At 41.0% G+C, this 20,317-nt stretch overlaps 1 protein-coding gene across 1 annotated transcript; it reads left to right on the forward strand.

Annotated features, from left to right (window-relative positions):
• Window positions 1-323: 323 nt before the first annotated feature.
• Window positions 324-19,498, forward strand: LOC132141020 (arrestin domain-containing protein 3-like). Its single transcript, XM_059550159.1, has 6 exons — window positions 324-743; window positions 1,179-1,239; window positions 8,561-8,708; window positions 17,343-17,439; window positions 18,497-18,753; window positions 19,049-19,498. Exons 1-6 carry the CDS (start codon window positions 482-484, stop codon window positions 19,391-19,393), a joined length of 1,170 nt encoding a protein of 389 aa, XP_059406142.1. The 5' UTR covers window positions 324-481; the 3' UTR covers window positions 19,394-19,498.
• Window positions 19,499-20,317: the final 819 nt, after the last annotated feature.

Consider the following 20,317-nt stretch of genomic DNA (forward strand, 5'->3'; position numbering starts at 1 on the left):
CATAGATTGTATAAAAACGTCGTCAACTTGGCAGCGCAACAAGACTTCTACAGGATAATCGAAAATGGGCAAAAAGGCGGGAGCTGGTTGCTGAAGCCACGCCCACTTAGCGCGACGGCAGTTTAAGCAGCGGCAATCCACCTGTCACTCAAGTGACCACGCCCTTATTTATGCAGAACTTTAAGGCTTAAAATAATTTAAACGGATGAGTTATAAAAAAATTCACCCCCCTCACAGTTAGCTATATAGACCAAACTCATTTTCTGCACCAGGATGTTAACGTTTTTTTCTGCTGTAAATTTGAGAAGGGTCTGTCGGTAAATTTGGGCATTTTAACGTGGGAAGTCTATGGGACTGACTCCCTATTTCAGCCAGCCTCAAGCGGCCAGTCAATGAATAGCAGTTTTAGTCACTTTCTTGTTGGCTTCACGTCACGACAGAGAGCAGGAGGTTGCTGCTTGGTACAGACGTAGAAACTAAAATGTCAAAATCCATCAAATTGCTCAGTCTTCAATACAACCAGATTAATGAAAGCAATACTTTTTCTAGTGGGGATATTGTGGAGGGACGAGTTGTTTTGGAGGTTATCAAAGAAATAAAGGTGAAAAGTTTTTTTGTGAAGCTGACGGGGGACGCACATGTGAGCTGGACTGAAGGCTCAGGTGACGACGAAACAACCTACAGCGACCATGAGAGATACTTCAAACTAAAGCAATACTTCATTCAAGAGAGCTCGAAGAAAGGTGAGGTTGCACGATATAGAAAACTTTAAATATATAAAAGTATCAAATTATTATTAGTAGTAATAATATTAGTAGTATTAAATTACTTTATAAATAAAATCTATGCGTACATTCATATACAGGACAGATGCAAAATAAATGCTCATTAAATGTACAACCTCAAAAAAAGAAAATATGTTTTTTTATAAAAAATAGAAGTACTAATAACTGACTTCCTGTAATGTCTATGGGAAATGGTGAAAGAAATACAACTCTTTTATATGGAGATACTTGTAATTAAATGAATTTCATATATAACTTGCTAGTAAACTGCATAAAATAAATAAATTATTTATTATTTACTGATAGTAATCTAAATATTCTTTTTTAAAAACTAAATTATTAATATAGTAATAATAACCCATACAGTATTAATATGCCTTTTTTATTCATCAGATGGACCAGTGATTTGCCCAGGAAGTCATGTTTTTCCATTCAGATTTCAGCTGCCTCAACAGTGAGTGATACTACTGATGTGCTTTTCAAAATACATCTTCAATTGTTTTAGTTCCTCATTGTGTAAATATGTGCACAGTGAATAGACAAAGAATAGATATCCAATGATTCACTGACCAACTTAAATGTATTTTGTAAATATATAATTAAAACAATGATGGCACAGATGCATAAAAGTGAAAAGATCATACTATATCCATTATAAACTGTTTTAAAATTGTCCACAATAAGCTGGTGAATTGATAATATGTGAGGGGATCATCATTGGGTGTAAAAGAGGCACCTCAGTCTTTACCAGGAAAGCTAGATCATGTCTCATCACTTTGTGCCAAATTTCATAAGAGAATTGTAAGACAAATAAAAAGAAAATCGCATTTCTCAATACAAAATTGCAAAGAATTGAGGCAAACTACCATGCATAATATTGTGAAAATATTGCAAGATTCAGGGAACCCAGAGAAAAATTAGTACGCATAGGGTAAGGAGGGACATCTCAGTTGAATAATTGTGAGCTTCGAGTCCTGAGATGGCATTGCATGAAAAACAGTCATGCTGCAATGTTAAATATAACCGCATAAGCTCAGGAGTACCTCTGTCACTTGACACATTCTGCTGTTGGATCAAGAAATGCAACTTGAATCTTTATTTACAAAAGAAGAAATCTAGATGCTAGAGAGTTTTCAAGGTCTAAATTCATCACAGATAGTCATATTGTCGAAGTCAAAGACATGGTATGGGGATGCATCAGTGCAAACGGCATGGGTAAATTGCATATGTATGAAGGTACCGTTGAGGTGGAGCTATATGTTGGGATTGTACAGAGACATATAATGCCATCAAGTTGTCTTTCATGGAAAGTCCATGGTTAATAGATCAAGACAATTCTTTTCATGAATGTATGATCAGTCATGAAAAGAAGAGTAAGACAACGTTGACTATGGACTGATGAGCAGTTGAAGTCTTGTATGAGGAGATATTGGGATTTCCCAAATTATTTAATAATAATAATAATAATTTTAACAATTCCCAAATGATTAAACATTGTAATTAAAAGGAAAGTTGTTGTGACACATTGGTAAACTTTCCTCTTATCATTCCTTTAAGAAATGAAGGTTAGTCAATCTGAAAAATCCAACCAGGCTCATGAAAATACACCGTAATCAGGCACCTTAATGCATGTTTCGCAGCAGTTTCAAAATGAAATTTTCAGAGAGTGACATTAAAACACATGTTCAATACGTGACCGTTGCACATTTTTATTACATTGGTACAGGCACATATTGATGTGTTTTTATTACGCTGCATGAGGTATGTATTGCGGCTGTTCAGAATTTAAATATCCAGTGATATAAAAGTGATATAAAAATGCATTTGTTGATGCAGCTGTGCTATTTAAACTTCCCTATTCGGACCTGAGCTTTTTTGTCAAACCGTATTTTCACAGGGTTCGTACCAGAGCTCATAATTCAAGTGCAATGCTGTATAGCGTGAGCTATGGAGTAACCATTTACTGAATTAGAAATCTCATGCATATGAAGCTGTGATGACAGTGTTCGAAAGTATCAGTTTTCAAAGTGTACAGGATGTTAAAATTGTTTTGAAGTCATAACGTAATATTCTGCAAGTAATTGTGTGATACTTAGCCTTTATTAGTCAAAACTCTGTACCTGTAAATCTTTTTTGTGAAAAGGAATAAAAGTATTCACAGTTTTACTGCCTCTATTGTTCATTTTGATTGGAAACTGTGATTCGTAAATATAGGTACGTAATTACGGTGTTGCAGAAATGTAGGCACATATAGAGGCAAATATTTCCAGTGAGACTAGGTTGGAAAAATCTCAAGAACTTTGAATATATCCCCAAGTGCAGTTGACAAAACCATCAAACACTATGATACAACTGTTCAGAGGAGACTGTGTGAGTCAGGCTTTCATAGTCAAACTGTGGCAAAGAAACCACTAACTATTGCAGAAGAACAAAAAGCAGAAGAGAGCTGTGTGGGCCAGGAACCACAAAAAAGACATTTCATTAGTGGAAAACTGTCCTTTGGTCTGATGAGTGGAAATGTGAGATTGGTTCTAAGAGGGTGATCGAATAGTCCCTGAATTTGTGGATCCCACCGTGAAGCATTCAGGTGGAGGTGTGATGGTGTATGGGTATGGGATTAGAATCCCGCCAAATGTATTGCAGTCACAGATCGAAAAATAATAAGCATAAATAAAATATTTAAAAACACGTGTAAAATAATAATGCACAGAACCGAAAAACAAATGCAATTTTTTTAAATAACAAACAGCGCAGTCATGGATTACACAAAACCGAAACATGAATTCAACATTTTCCAAATCGCAAACAAAATCAGGTTTCCTGCTCATATGTTATTTTTTTGTGTGCTTGTGGTCTTTTCCCCTTTGCCCTTGTTTCCACGTTCTGTGCTTGCGTTTCTAAAAGTTGCAGTTTGAGTTTCATGTAAATCAGAGTAGGCTTCAGCGTCACTACTGGCCGCTAGTTCTAGATTGACAGCTGCGCCTCTAGCCAATCAGTTCAATGGGGAGTTGACGTCACTCCAGTGCGACTCGTGGCTGCTGTGGCAGGTGTGTGAAGATGGATAACCAGCGTCGACAGACAAATCCCAGATGATCTCAGGTAATAAGCCATAAATATTTTGTTAGTGGGTGACAGAAACATTCCCTTTGTGTATTATGATATTTTCTGTAAGCACTTATATTTTAATTTTGAACTCAATTGTACTCGCCCTGTGTCTTTATGCTCTCCTCCTGTTTGCTTTGGTGTGGCTGGTAAAGGACAGATCGGTAACGGCTGGTCTATGTGGTAATACAGTAGCCTACATCGGGCAGTACATCCAAAAGGCCACCTATCATTCATAGACCTCAAATATAGCTTTTCATCGAAAAGATTTATGTAGTAATAACTTTATATGGCCGCTCAATCTAATGTTGACCTACAGAAATGTGCGCTATTGAAGTCATAGGCGCCGATACCGTGGGTGCTCCGGGGCTCGAGCACCCACGGAAAATACCGAGCACCGACGGAAAATGAGCACCCACGTGTGCCAGTGCCAGACTGCCAGTAGGCTACATTTATTTAAAATTAAACATTGCAGTTGGCGCTATGAAGCGTCTGCCACACTGTGATTGGTTATGTTGTTGTCAGTGACAGTGACATAACCAGTCGCATGCATGTTCCATATCCTATCCACCAATCACAGCGTTTCTGAAAACGTCCCATCCCCCACTATGCAGTGCCGTGCGAGTATGTAATCATTTACTGCTTTCCGTAATCACTAATCATTAATCAGACTAAAATGGACAGATTTGTTATAAAAACACTGCACTGAAGATTTCGGTTTATTTTCTACATTTTGCTTTGGTTAGATTAGGTTTAGATTAAGGATTGTTTTCTTATATTTTGTTCTTTCCTTTGGCGCCGCTTTCGTTCTTTTCCCATTTTATTGTTTGTTTGTTTACATTTTCACCTTGTACATAGCGCAAATTATTATTGTTATTTTACTGGATCTAGTGGCTTTGGCTTTTTGTGAATAAACGTCCAGTATTTTTTCTCTTTCAAAGTTTTGTCTGTCATGTTCTTCCACCTCATTTCATACCCAGCAGTACGTTAATATGTAAATGTTACGGTACATTCCCTAGACTCCTTAAAGTTCGTAACAGGGTTTAAATGGGAACATTTTTCTGCTCAAGTATAGGCCCATATATGGTTTAAAAGAGGAAAAACTAATGGACACAAAAGTAGCCTACTTTTGGACAGAATACGAGTTCTTTGTTAAATACATAAAATAAAAAAATATTTTTTTAGCCTATATGAATAATGGATTCGAAACCTCAAAGAAAAGCCATGCCACTATCAAAAGAAACCTCGAAACATAAATGAGGTAGACATTCCCAGAAACTCATTATTTTAGTCGCAACAATCGGTTAATGGAAACGCTGTCCTTTCACAATAGTTTTTTAATCAATATTTACAAAACATTAATTTCCCAAGAAGCTGAACGCATTAGCGGTTACGTGTCAGTTAAACTTTTCATCTCCAATCCTGTTTGTATTTTTGAGAAGTGACGCTGTTGTGTTTGTTTGTATCGGCCGCTGTCCATTAGCCTAAGGTTCTGAAATGCAATATTTTTTGAATAGCCTAGTCTATTTTTTAATTTTTTAAATGGCGTGCGCCCTTGAGCACCCACGGAGAAAAACATAAATCGGCGCCTATGATTGAAGTGTGTGTGGAAACTGAACAGTATGAAAAATAAATCTATAGAGAGTGCCACTCTCAGAGTGCAATGTCTATACTCAAATTAAAAATAATAAAATAGAAAATGTGTGTGAAATGCACAATGCACATTGCTTAAGATTGCTTTCAGTTCAATAAAATAACAAAAAAAATATTTAACTAAAGCGGGCATGCTGTAATATGTGCTGTATTTTTTCATTGTAACTGACAGATTCCGGCTGAAAAAAATAAATAAATACAACATGGGAGAGATCGTGAGTCATTCCGGAAAATGGGACGGGATTTTCCCCCAGTTTTTTTCGTGGGATTGGAACGGGAAGGGATCTTTTTTTTGTGGGAGGGGGACGGGAGAGATTTGAAAATCCACTCCTGTGTCACCATCACCCTCTACTTCACACACACACACCTGCCACAGCAGCCACGAGTCGCATTGGAGTGACGTCAACTCCCTCTTGGACCGATTGGCTAGAGGCGCAACTGTCAATCTAGAACTTGTGGGCCAATAGTGACGCTGAAGCCTACCCTGATTTACATGAAACTCAAACTGCAAATTTTAGAAGCGCAGAACGTGGAAACGAGCAAAGGGGAAAAAAACCACAAGCACACAAAAAAATTACATATGAGCAGGAAACCTGATTTTGTTTGAGATTTGGAAAATTTTGAATTCATGTTTCAGTTTTGTGCAATCTAATTTTAAATGCGTTTACATTTTTGATTTACGCTTATTATTTTTCGACCCATGAATGCGCTTTTTGTTATTTAAAAAAAACTGCATTTGTTTTTCGGTTTTGAAAGTTATTATTTTACACGTGTTTTATTTGATCTTTGCTTGTTATTTTTCGCTCTGTGACTGCAATACATTTGGCGGGATTATAATCCCATATATGGGTGCTTGGCTAGTGAAATTTAAGAGGCTGACTGAGAGAATGCCAAGAGTGTGCAAAGCTGTCATCAAAGCAAAAGGTGGTTAATTTGAAGAATTGAAACTCAAAAATATTTTGAAAATCAAAAATGTCAAAAAATAAATAAAATAAAAAAAACATGGACCAACGTTTTATTGGTGATTGCAGCTGACAGTCATCAGCATTTATTAGTGCAAATAAAATGAAGGGCATTTTCAATCCTTTTTTCAATGAGCTACTGTCGATCTATTGTCATAAGGTGGCAGCAGCATCTGTGTGTTAAACTGATGGGTGTGCAGACCCATTGGTGTACAGGGCTGTAGCTGGGGTTTGCGGGGCTCCAGTGCAGGCTTTACCGGTGGGCTCTGTTTGAAATTATGTAAATAGCACAAATATACAAACTTTACATTTTCAAGTTTGTAGGTGTCCATGTACAGAGACTGAATAATCGAATGTAAATAGCATTGAATAGTCTTTCCTGTATAAATTAAATATAGATTAATTCTTGTTAAAACTACAAAGTAATTCAGTAAAGAGCAGAGAGTGATTTTTTCCTATTTAATTTCTTGGATTAAATATTAAGGACACTGACAACAGCAAGTAAATTAGGGCCGGTCACTTTAAGAGATAATACATCCAATATGATACACATTCCATTTCTTCTGCAACTGTTTACTTTCACTGAAGACCTAACCAACCATTTTTTCGAGGATACATCCGAGGTGACAATTTTGCATGTAATTGTTGTTTCAAGAGCAAGAAGACACAAAACTCAATTTGGTGTTTAAGGGCTGTAGACGCTGCTCTCTGCATGCATACTGTACGCACCGAACAGCGTGCGGATGCTGAATTAAGCTTTTTATGTCTTTTTTTGCTTCTATGTATAAACTTGTGTGGGTATTAGTTCGTTCAGGCACAGGTGGAATAGAAGAAGAGCTCGGTTTAGTTCGGCCCCCTCCCCTCTCTCCATACTAAAGATATGCTCCTCGCCTATTTTTGAAGGCAAGAGAACCCCTCTTGCGATACTTTGTTGTCATACACCGATTAGTCTGCGCAGCGCTGCTTGAACACACCTATTGGGTTTGTGGAGTTGTTGTTGTGCGTACTAGGGAACATATATCCACCATACATCATCGTGTTGCTATATTACTGATATCGTGAGATAATACTTTTTTATCATGTAAAAATTTCTACTGATATTATCTCCAGTGCCAGCTCTTCAAATTGGCCCCAAGTGTCCGCTCCTCCAGAGCGCCATCCTGTTCCCATGTTCAGCCAAGAGGGAGCTCCTGATCCAGAGTTTAACCCTGAATGTCCAGAGGCTCAGAAATGCCTGTGCTCCCACTCACTCCTGCCTCCTCCTCTGCTATCTATGCAGTGCGAGCTCCGCGGGACTGCTATCCTCCAGCGTCGCCCAACTCCAAGGCTGTTTCACTTTACTCAACCTCTAAGCCTCAGACTCCACCTTGGCCCATGGACCTGTAGGCTCCACCATGGCTCCCAGCTCACTCCTCTCCACCGTGGCCCGGCAGTCGACTAGCTTTGCCAGGTTCCCTCTTACCTCTGGCTCTGCCTTGGTCTGTCGTCGACCATCCTGCACCTCAGGACTCCACTCCAGTCCTTCATCCCCTCAGCTCCTCATCAGTCCTTGGTTGCTCCGGCTTCACCGCAGCCTCCAGGATCCATATCTTCCGGTCGTTTGCTGGCACCATTTGCTCCGCATAGAACCTCCGGATCCTCCCCGTTGCACAGGCTCATCAGCTCTCCATCTCCACCTCTGGCTCCTCACTCCATTGACTCCATGTGGGTCGACATTATGGCTGTGGCCTGGGTCCAGCTGGGCTCCTCCTGTCTCCTTCCTGAATGCCCAGAGGCTCTGTCTGCTGGCCCCCTCCCGGGTGTCCATCCTCCCCCAGAACCTCTTCCATCCCTGTTTGTTCAGTCTTCCTTGGTCAGTTCTACTTGTTGAATGTTGTGAAATTACCCAGTCATTCCAAGGATTAAATTTTATGTACTCCACATTCCCTGTTCCGTGCTCCTCCCAGCACAGATTGTGACAGAAGTGGTGTCCCATCTTTTGACTGAAAGTGTGTGTGACACATTAAACACTGTAATGCTTGTCAGAAACTAAATTGTTTTATATTTCCATAATTTCAGAAATATGCCTCCATCTTTTAAAGGATTGCGTGGCTGGGTTAAGTATGTCTTGACAGTAAAGCTGAGCAGGCCCTGGAAGTCAACATCTGCTGCACAGACAGAATTAAACTTTGTGCTGAGAAATTATGGGACCAATGATCATTTACTGGTATGAATTACAATTCCACGTTTGACTCATCTATTGATTCACATTAATAAAGAGATGATGTAACTGCTTATTAAAGCAATTACTTCCAATAAGCTGTAGGATATAGTGAATTAAGAATAGCTAAGGGGCATAGCTAATGAGTGGCTAATTGCTTTTATAAAATGTTTGTTACATCAGGCACAGGTGCATCTCATTAAATTAGAATGTCATGGAAAATTTCATGTATTTTAGTAATTCAACTCAAATTGTGAAACTCGTTCATTAACCCTAAATCAGGCAACGTGACCCACGAGTCACATAGTTTTTATTGTCTTTTTTGGGGAATAAGAACATTTTTTTTAATTAAATCCTTTTATCATTTATCAATGCCTGGTCTGTCTCAAGTATGCTGGTCACATGATTTGCTTCAAGTTTTCAGTGGTATATTAGTCAGCCTGATCTAAATCCAACATGGCTGCCAGTGGTGGAGAACATTCAGATTTTCAGGTAGTTAATTATATATTAAACTTACTTTTCTTTTGGAAAAAAAATTATATTACTGCTAACATTAATTCTGAACATTGTCTTAGGGTGCTGAAGAAAATTATTTAGTCATATGTTGTTTATGTTGTTATTTAGCACGTTTTGAAATGTATGTGACTCCTGAGTCACATTGCCTGTTTAGGGTATAAAAAAGAGAGTATTGAGTATATTGAGAATATACGTAACATTACACTAAATTTAAATGGTTGTAATTTAAGAATGTTTTGGAATATAGACATAAGTTTGGTCTTGTTTTTTTTTTTAAAAAGAAAAAGTAACTTCAAAAATGATTACATTTACTGTAAATCAAATGTACTCTAAATATTTTATATAAAATATATATTTTACAAAATAATTTTTAATCTAAAATTACTATCAAATCAAAGTCATATGTCTAACCAATTTGTGTTCTAAATTTTAATTTGATATCACAAAATGTAACTTCCCATGAGATTTTTAGGCGTTGTACCAAAAATAGCCACTGGGTGTTTTTTTATGCATTCTCCTTTATCAAATTTATACATTTCGGTCTCAATATCAAAAAACAGTTGGCAGATGGGACCGTAAGACTCAGAACTTTCTGATGAAATGTGTTTTGTCAAGATTAGAAAAGTTTTTATATATATATAAAGTAGTTCAAATAAATTGTGTAATACAAAACGTCTAAGGTTACGTATGTAACCCTGGTTCCTCGTAGGAACGAGACGCTGCGTCGAGAACGTTTGGGGAACACGTCCAGCGTGACGTCTCTGAATAATGTGTATAATCAGTCCAAAGGAAGGGCGAGACGTCATAGGCGGGTGACGTCAGAGACCAGGAAGCATAAAGCATGAGCGGCAAAGCCGGAAATCAGCCTCAAAGGATGAAGCAAGCGCCAGCCAGAGATGCCGGAAGTGTGGCACTGCGACGCAGCGTCTCGTTCCTTCGAGGAACCAGGGTTACATATGTAACCTTAGACGTTCCTCTTCAGGAACTCGAGCTGCATCGAGAACGTTTGGGGAACGAGAATGCCCACGCCGCCAGACTTTCAAATCTCTGCCTAGTGTGGAAGAGCACAGCTAAAGCAAGAGAAGGAGCCTGACAGAATTCGGGGACAATCCGTCCAATGGCCAAACTTCAGAAGGAGTGAGTCTTGACCCCCAGGAGAGGGGAGATCAGAGGACTCGAGGCTTAGGACAACATCCTGATCACCGCTTAGCATAAGCTTCTTCTGGCCGGAGGCCTCAGCGCACCATGGAGGAAACATGTAACCAGAGGGTTTCTGCCCACTGACTGGCCACCGAGAGGGGCGCGGTAGGCCACCATGGCCGCCACATGGACCTTCATGGTGGAGTGGGTCAACCCTGCGAAGAGCCTGCAGGAACTCCAGCACTGTACCATACGGGCAGTTAACCGGGTCGACCTGGCGGTCTCCGCACCAAGAAGTGAAAAGCTTCGACTTCAAGGCATACAGTTTACACATTGAGGGAGCTCTGGACTGGAGAACGGTCTTACAACCTCGGTTGAGAGACGGGAAGCTAAGAGTTGTGCCTCTTCAGAGACCACACCTACAGTCTCTAAGCTCCATGCGGGGGCACACCCTCCGCCTGCGAGAGGAGATCTCTCCTGACGGGAACCTCCCATGGAGTGCCGTCAAAAAGAGAAATCAGGCCCAGGAACCATTCCCGGCCCCGCCAGAACGGGGCTACTAACAGCAGCCGGCTCCGTCCCGGCGCACTCTCTCCAGAACTTTAGAGAGCAGAGCAATCGGTGGAAAAAATTTACAGATGAAGCCTCGGCCACGTCAGTACCATGGCGTCCAGCCCCAGTGGAGCTGGATGAGTCAGAGGAAGCCAGAGGGGACAGTGCGATGTGTCTCGAGTCGCAAACAGATCCACCCGATTCTGGCCCAACTCTCCAACTCTGCTTCATCACCTTGGTGTGAAGCCGCCATTCCCCGGGCCTTGGCCCCTGCTTCAACAGGATGTCTGCTCCCATATTAAGATGCCCAGGAATGTGAACTCCTCTGAGCGAGAGGAATTCGTCCTGGGCCCACACAAGGATCTGGTACGCTATTTGTATAAACGGCGTGAGTGCAGACCTCCTTGGTGGTTGATGTAAGAGACCACCGCTGTGTTGTCGGTGCGCACCAACACATGGCGACCTCTTAGGTCTGGGAGAAAATAACGAAGTGCACGAAGCACGGCCAGCATGTGCCATGTCAGATGGCGACCACTCCACAGACCGCGGGCAGGGTGGCCACTCATGACCGCACTCCAGCCGGTGAGGGACGCGTCTGTCGCTAGCATCCCGCGGCGACAAGGAGCTCCCAGCACCGGGCCCTGAGACAAGAACCAAGGCTTCCTCCACATATCCAAGGCACGTAGGCAGCGCCGCGTGACCTTTAGCATGCGAAGTGGGTTTCCCTTCAGGGAGAACCCCTTGGTCTCGAGCCACCACTGTAGGGGTCTCATGTACAGCAGGCCAATAGTATTCACGTTGGACGCAGCTGCCATCAGACCCAGCAATCTCCGTGACTGCTTGACAGTGAGTGACCGGCCTTCTCTCACTCTCGCGACTGCAGTGAGGATCGACTCGATCCGAGCAGGTGACATACGTGCCTGCATCGTGGTCGAATCCCACACCATGCCCAGATAAGTGGTTCTCTGAACTGGAGAAAGCACACTTTTCTTGGCGTTAAGTCTTAACCCCAGCTCTTTCATGTGAGCGAGAACGACATCTCGGTGCAGAACCGTCATCTGCTCAGATTGAGCTGATATCAACCAATCATCAATGTGGTTGAGTCGTGAAAGTGTGGGGTGAGAGTGCAAGGCCAGAGGAAGATCCGTATTGGTAGGCTTTTGCCCCCAAAAGCAAACCTCAGGAACTTCCGATGAAGAAGGATGGAGATAAGTGCATCTTTTGATAGATCGTGACACACCAGTCCTTGGACTTGGCCTGTGCAGGCGTGCTAAACTTCAGTCCCCTGACTGAGAGGTTCAAAAAGCACAGATCTAGAAAAGGACACAACACCTCATCCTTCCTTGGAACAGTGAAGTACCGGCTGTAGGACCGGACTCTGCAGCCCAAGGAGGGACCACATCGATGGTCTCCGTCCTAAGAGAGAGTCTACTTCTGTTCCATTACCAGAGCCTGCTTGGGGCCCACCAGAACTGGATTCTGTGGCCTCTCACTACAGTGTGCAGGACCCACTGAGACAGCCAAACTAGCTGCTCTGGAAACCTCCCAGGAAGTCACCGCTACATTTCCGGGCGGTAACTGAGAGAAGCGCTCGCTGGAGACCGCTGTGCCCTGGAACACCGGCAGGGTTGGCAGATCAATCTCCTGAGGGCACTGATGAGAGACGGGCACCGTGTAATGCGGTGTTTACCGCTCTTCCCCAGAGGGGCCTGCCCTCCGAGGTCCTGAGCCGCAGCCTCAGGACTCTCGTAGCTGAAGTCTCCTAAAAACGACGTGCCTCAGACCCACGTCGTCTGCTAGGAAGACTAGACCAGAGCCTGCTCGGGGCAGGACCCCGTGAAGTACACTTGGCAGGGGCTCCCACACTGCCATGTGAGCTCCTAAGGGAACCAGTCTTGCGAGACTGGCCTCTGGTGTGCCTAGAGTCACTAGCTCGGTGTCCTGAAGCAGCGCACCAACAGGGGACGACCATACTAGCTGCTCTAGAGACCTCCGTAGAGGTAGTGAGCCTCTCAGCACCGCTACGTTTCCGGGCGGTAACTGAGAGAAGCGCTTGTTGGAGACCGCTGTGCCCTGGAACACCGGCAGGGTTGGCAGATCGATCTCCTGAGGGCACTGAGGAGAGATGGGCACAGTGTAATGCGGTGTACACCACTCTTCCCCAGAGGGAGCTGGCCCTCAAAACGTCCTAGGCCTTACGCGTCAGGACGTTATGATGAAGGCTATCCAGCGAAAACAACGGTCCGTAGAACTGCTTTCCACTAGAAGCCTTCGGCCTGGGAGCGCCACTCTGACTCTAGCGTCTGCGGAGTACAAAAGTGACACCCCCGGCACGAGGGGCTGGAACATGGTTGGGACTGCTCCGCCCAGCAGCCCCTGACCGCCTCAACCTCCTCAGAGGAAGAGCAGTACACACGTGTTCTCACATAAGAAATTACATCCCTAGAGCCCCTGCACATCTAACTTCACATAGTCAGATAAATATTAATATATAGTAGTCAACAACCAGACGAGTCAACTCTGTCTGGTGTAGAAAAAAAAAACTCACATAAAGATGAAACAATGTAATACACGCGTTGCCTCAGCAGCGTGCATGTTCTATTTTTTTATTTTTTTTATATATATATATGCTACTCAGTCACACAGACAGCATCAATCTCCTCAGAGAAAGACGAATGCTGCAGCGAGCTCTGCCTCCGAGGACGAAGAATCCACAGCACGGGTTTTCAAGCCTCGAGACCGAGCTCTAGATCTAGTGAACACGGGTGGAGATAGGACGAGCCGTCTCCAACCCGTTCACCAGATCATGTGTGATTCCCGCCATCGCGGTCCCCGCTGTGCATCAGCCCCAGCGCGACCGCAACTTCAAGATCGCATGCATGGACACACTCCTCGGAGCGTGCCCGGCGAGAGCGGAGCGCTTAACAGCGAGAAAAGCACAATCAGCCCCCCGAGAGCCGACTGCGTGAGCTCCACTCCTCATTAATGCTGCTTATTATAATATTAGGCATAATATGCGTGTGTAACTGGTGCTTGTGTGACTGGTGCTTGAACAACTGGCGAGCTCATCGACGCCATTCCATATCAATCTCCTCTGAGAAAGACAGGCAGTGCGTCGCGCCCTCTCATCGGGGAGAAAGTACCGCAAACGCGGGCTTCCGAACCCCCGAGAGCGGGCGCCGGATCTGGTGGCTAAGAAAGAAGATAGGGACTTGAAAAGACCCATCTTACATTCCTTCCAGCAGATCCGAAAGCGAATCCCGCGAGCACAACCACCGCTCCGTTTTTTCCTTGACAAAAGCGGGGCTGGCACCGCGAGAAATGCCAGTGAAAGCTCTCTCCTCAAAGAGAGCCTTCTGAGAGTGAAGCAAAGGCTCGCATCGCAGCCGTCAACTCCCTCGAGAGCTGACACTGCGCGCTTCACTCTCAAGCAGACAACACAAGGGGCTGCGTGTGTCCCTACCTTTTTTTTTTTTTTTTGGCAGGGAAAATACACAGCCTGAACCCTGCCTGCTCTCGCCCAAAACTTATCTTGATTGAAGCTTTGACAACGGGGGTTTATCAGTGGACAAACGACAATAAATAAGACTCACAAACAGATAGTGACTGACACACACACAGAGCGCTTGCTGAAGACACAAGGCTGATTTCCGGCTTTGCCGCTCATGCTTTATGCTTCCTGGTCTCTGACGTCACCCGCCTATGACGTCTCGCCCTTCCTTTGGACTGATTATACACATTATTCCGAGACGTCACGCTGGACGCATTCCCCAAACGTTCTCGACGCAGCTCGAGTTCCTGAAGAGGAACCTGACACCACCCACTAGGTGAGGAGCTTGGTAAACGAAATGAACCCCATAACTGTCACTGTCCCACCTGTGGGACGCTTGGCACTCTTTTTTGTTGTTGTCTTTTTCTCTGTTGTCTTTTACTAAATCTTGTAGTAATCATCATAAATCATATATCATTTGAAAGCTTAGAAGCCCAAGAATCCCGTGAAAACCATTTTGGAGTCGGACATTGCTTTACCATGGAAATGGTACTTTAAAATCTAATGGCGGTAACCTCCCCCTTAGTGGGCAGGGTCAAGTGTCATAAAACATTATGCATTACGGTCTTCTAGAACCAAAACTTTTTATAATCTTGGCAACAAACATATCATTGGAAAGGTCTGAGTCTAAGGATTTCATATTTGGTGGTGAAATTCACAGAGAAATCTAGAGAAAAAATCATTAAGCAAAATTCAAAATAGTTTTGATGACTCCCAGTGGATGTGTGTGGTATGACGCCCCAAATAAAATCTCACATGAACCTCAATTTTTTTCATATCAACTTCAAATTTGTAACATAACTTATTTAGACACAAGGCTTTAATTTTATACCAATTTTAGAGTAAAACCTGTTATGTAAAATATTTATAATAAATAAAATATAATAAAATTAATATAGCGCATATTATTTACAGTACATTTAAACTTCTATAACTTTTTGATACTTCAATTTCTTGAAGAAATTCCACTTTTGCCAGAATCTGCTAATTTTCTTAAAAAGAGACCAACCATAGCTTTATATTCCAAAGAGTTCATAAATTACAGCAATTTAAATTTGGATAGTGCACTTTAATGCCTTTTAAAAAATGGGGGGTAACGGAGTACCATTTTTATGGTAATGGTTTTTATATGGTTTTTATGGTCCGATTTCAAAATGGTTTTCACAGGCTGAATCTTGAGTTCGTAAGCTTTTGAATGATATATAATTTGTCAACATTACATCAGGTAAAGTATAGGATATAATCGTTTTAAACATGCAGTGGCAAGTAGGCCAGTAACAGTTAACAGATTAATGACTTGGTCCTTTTTTTATCCCCTAATCAGGCAACGTGACCTGGGAGTCACAACTCATAAAATCCAAAATATATAAAATATTTCAAAAATTATTTTGGATATGTTTTACTTAAGCTCAGATGATGTAAAAAATGACATGAAAATATTTTTGCTTATCATTTTCCACTCTTGCCTGTTTAAGGGTTAAATAAATTCAGTGCACACAGATCCAAATCCAAATACAATCTCAAAAAATTGAATATAGTGACATGCCAATCAGCTAATCAACTCAAAACACCTGCAAACGTTTCCTGAGCTTTCAAAATGGTCTCTCAGTTTGCTTCACTAGGCTACACAATCATGGGGAAGACTGTCCAGAAGACAATCATTGACACCCTTCACAAGGAGGGTAAGCCACAAACATTAATTGCCAAAGAAGCTGGCTGTACACAGAGTGCTGTATCTAAGCATTTAGATATGTTCACAGAAAGTTGAGTGGAAGGAAAAAGTGTGGAAGAAAAAGATGCACAACCAACCGAGAGAACCACAGCTTTATGAGGATTGTCAAGCAAAATCGATTCAAGAATTTGAGTGAACTTCACAAGAAATGAACTGAGGCTGGGGTCAAGGCATCAAGAGCCCCCACACACAGACGTGTCAAGGAATTTGCTGAACCACAGACACATTTGGGGTGCAATATCATCTGCTGGTGTTGGTCCATTGTGTTTTTTGAAAACCAAAGTCACTGCACCCATTTATCAAGAAATTTTGGAGCACTTCATGCTTCCTTTAGCTGACCTGCTGATTTCATTTTCCAAATGAGACAAATGAGAAACAAGAGATCAAAAGGCTGAAAGCCACTGTCAAAGAAACATGGGCTTCCATACCACCTCAGCAGTGCCACAAACTGATCACCTCCATACCACGCCGAATTGAGGCAGTAACTAAAACAAAAGGAGCCCGTACCAAGTATTGAGTACATGTACAGTAAATGAACATACTTTCCAGAAGGCCAACAATTCACTGAAAAAATTGTTTATTGGTCTTATGAAGTATTCTAATTTGTTTAGATTTGTTGAATTGGTGGGTTTTTGTTGAATGTGAGCCAAAATCATCACAATCAAAAGAACCAAAGACTTCAGTCTTTGTGCATTGAATTTATTTAACAATAAATAACAAGTTTCACAATTTGAGTTGAATTACTTAAATTAACTTTTCCATGACATTCTAATTTATTAAAATTCACCTCTATTTTGTAGTAAACACAGCAGCCATGTACAGTATTATTATTAATATTATTAATTTTAATAAATATAATAAATTTTATTCGACTACCAAGTAATGCAATTCTGATAGCAGAATGTTTTCCAGGCAACACTTAGATGCTGAGGCACAGTAATAATGATGTAAAGAGGTCACAGGTATGTGTTTCCAGAGTAATTTACAATGGCTCTGAACACAGCTCAATCAAGGACTTGATCTATCTGGTTTATAAACTATCATCAGAACTCCAGTAATGTGACTTAAAGTATGTTTCTGTGATTTAGAAATTATAGTAAATGTAATGTTATTTCACTCAATTCAATATGTTGTTGTTTGTGTCATACAGCAACCACAATCTGGCACAGAGGACAAGAAGATAAAACTTTTTGGCTCAGGAAAAATGTCACTGACTGTAAAAGCAGAAAAAACTGGCTATATGCAAGGTGATCATGTCACATATTTAGCTCTGAAGCGTTTCTGTCAAAGCTGCTTAAACTGAAGACACTAGCTTGCAATGTCAATTATTGTGTTTCCATTTTGAGATATTGCATACTGTCTTGGAAATTCTAATTCAATAACAATTTGTAGAGACTGAGAATGAAAAACCAAACAGAGTTTTGTCTTTGTATTGCTTTAATTCTCTGCAGAGAATGATCTGGTTTACACACAGCTTCTGAGTCTGTGTGCAAAGAGATAACACACAGACTCACAGACCACTTTTTATAGTATGTAAAATGATACATTGAAGGACAAACTAGGACCTTTGAGCCAATCATGTTGCTCAGTGCACATCACCTCATAACTCATGTACATCTCATGCACCTCTCCCTGATACGGAACTGATCTCAGAACTAATTGTTCCTAGTACATGGTTCCTCTTTAGAAGTTGTTTTTCAGCCTAAAGCAGTTACGTGCACGGTTTACACAAACATCTCAGTGTCCCTATGGACTATATATACTACTGTGTTGATTGTATGTTAAAAAGATACTTAAATGAGATTATTGCAATCAATGCAAGGTTAGCAAAACTAAAAATTTACATAATACAAATTCTGGGAGTTACCAAGGAACATGCAAATAAAATTTTCCAAATTTTTATAAAAAATATATGCTCACTTGAAGTGCATACATTTTTTTAATTAGATATAAAGACATGATCATAAACTACGATAGAAAATAAATTGCTGAGAAGACTGATTAATTTGCATTAAAATAAGTCATGGGACTAATAATTTGCTCAGGGACAAAAATAAAAGCAGAGAAATGTCTTCGTATAGCATCTTAAACTCTAGTCATTATCAAGTGAAAGACTGATCAAAATTAGTTGACGTACTTTCCATTGATATTCAGCTACTGTGTTCTAAACACACTGGATATCTGTCATCTGTAAATAATTTTAACATAATTTAAATTTGCTACTTGAATAGAAACTGACTATGGTCTTCCTTTCTTTTTTTCATTGTTGTAAGTTGTCTCTAATTGTAATATTTTTTTTTGCAGGTGAAACAATCAGAGTTTTTGTCGACATTGACAACTCTTCATCTCGTAACGTCAGGCTAAAGTACAGCCTCAAGCAGCTACAGATGTGCATCGCTGGCAAGAGCACTAATAGAGGATTCAAGTATATAGTCAAAGAGACTAGAGATCGCATCCCTTCTGGAGAAAAGTCAAAATTCATAGTGGATATGAAGCTTCCACATGACCTGACCATCACCTTTGAAAATTGCAGAATTCTAAAAGTGCAGTATGAACTCAAGGTGCAGTTTTGCCATTTTTAAAGCAATAGTTCACCCCAAAATGAAAATTTGCCCTTTGCCCTCATTTCATTTAAAACCTGTATGGCATTAATTCTTCTGCAGAAAACAAAAAAATGACTTTATACAACGAAAAATGACAGAATACAAAAGAAACAAGCAGTGTGTTATTGATTTTTAAATAAACTCCCTGTAATTTAATAATAATTTATGGTAAACTAGTCTAAAACAATGTTAGTTTTATAGCTTAACAAGACTTTCTGTTGAAAAGTAAAGCAAACACATGATTGTCTTTCAGGTGTATCTGGATGTGTCTTTTGCCTCAGATCCAGAAGTCAGATTTCCTGTGGTCATTCTTCCAGCTGAACAACAGTGTCCTTCCTGGCAAGGCCCACCTGGAGGGTTCCAGCCATATCCTCCACCTCAGCCTAACCTTGTGCCTTATCCTGGTGTACTACCTCCTCCACCTGCAGGACTTTACCCCAATCTGTATGACCCTACAGTGCTGCCCTATCCAGGAGCTGCTGCAGGGGTCTATCCAAATCCACATGCCATCCAGCCTGGTTTCCTTCTGGCTCCTTCTGCACCAGTTTATGATCCAAATCAAGGCACTAAAGAATCCTCTACTAACGTGCCTTATTAGTCTCCTTTACCAGCCAAACCTCTGAGCACCATTTATGCTGTCATTGAGTACTTAATGTCTACATGCCTACTATCAGAAAGCTCAGTTCCTATCATTGTGCCTTTTAAGCTTAACACATTTTTAATTTCACAGGGAATGTATATAACTTATGTAGCCCTGCCCCTTTTCAGCACTGCACTCATTGTTTTATGTCTTCAGTTTAAATTTATACAGCATAAGGCTAAGATCTTATGGATTTACAGTGCCCTCCATAAGTATTGGAACGGTAAAGACAAAATTGCTTTCTCTGCTGTGGAGTCGAGACATTTGCAAATATGATTAAAAGATGAATATGCGACAAAACAGAATGTCAACTCCAAACTCTAAAACTCCAAAACTCTACTGGCTCACATATATGAAGAATCTTGTCTTTCTATTTTTGGTAATGATCAGAGGTTTGCTGGACTCAAAAAAAAAATTATTCTTGATTAATTGTTTATTAAGCATTTGCATCTATTTGATTTTATTTAAAGAATCGTTTTTTAAAAAATTATGTGCTCCGATTACATAGAATCAATATAAATCTGTTAACTGTCAAAACTATTAGATTTAATCAGTTAAACATTATGAATAGGATTTAAATACATCTGGCTCTGAAACAAGTCAGATCCAATTAGTTAAATTGTATGAGATTGGTTTACATACAAATGGAATCGTTTACCATACTGTTGGTGGTATTGCACAGTGAGCTGTGTAAAGCGGCTTTGGTAATGAACGGGCAATTTCAAAAAAGGCAGCGCCAGAAGAAGCGTTTGTTTAATTCTCCTTACTATTTTGATTTGGAGCAGCCTGGATCATAAACTATTTACAAGGTACTATATATCTTCTATTTACTTAGTGTATATTATTTGATAGATTTCATTGTATATACATGTATTATTAGTG

Source organism: Carassius carassius, chromosome 5 (assembly GCF_963082965.1).
Source record: "Carassius carassius chromosome 5, fCarCar2.1, whole genome shotgun sequence".
Lineage (NCBI taxonomy): Eukaryota > Metazoa > Chordata > Actinopteri > Cypriniformes > Cyprinidae > Carassius > Carassius carassius.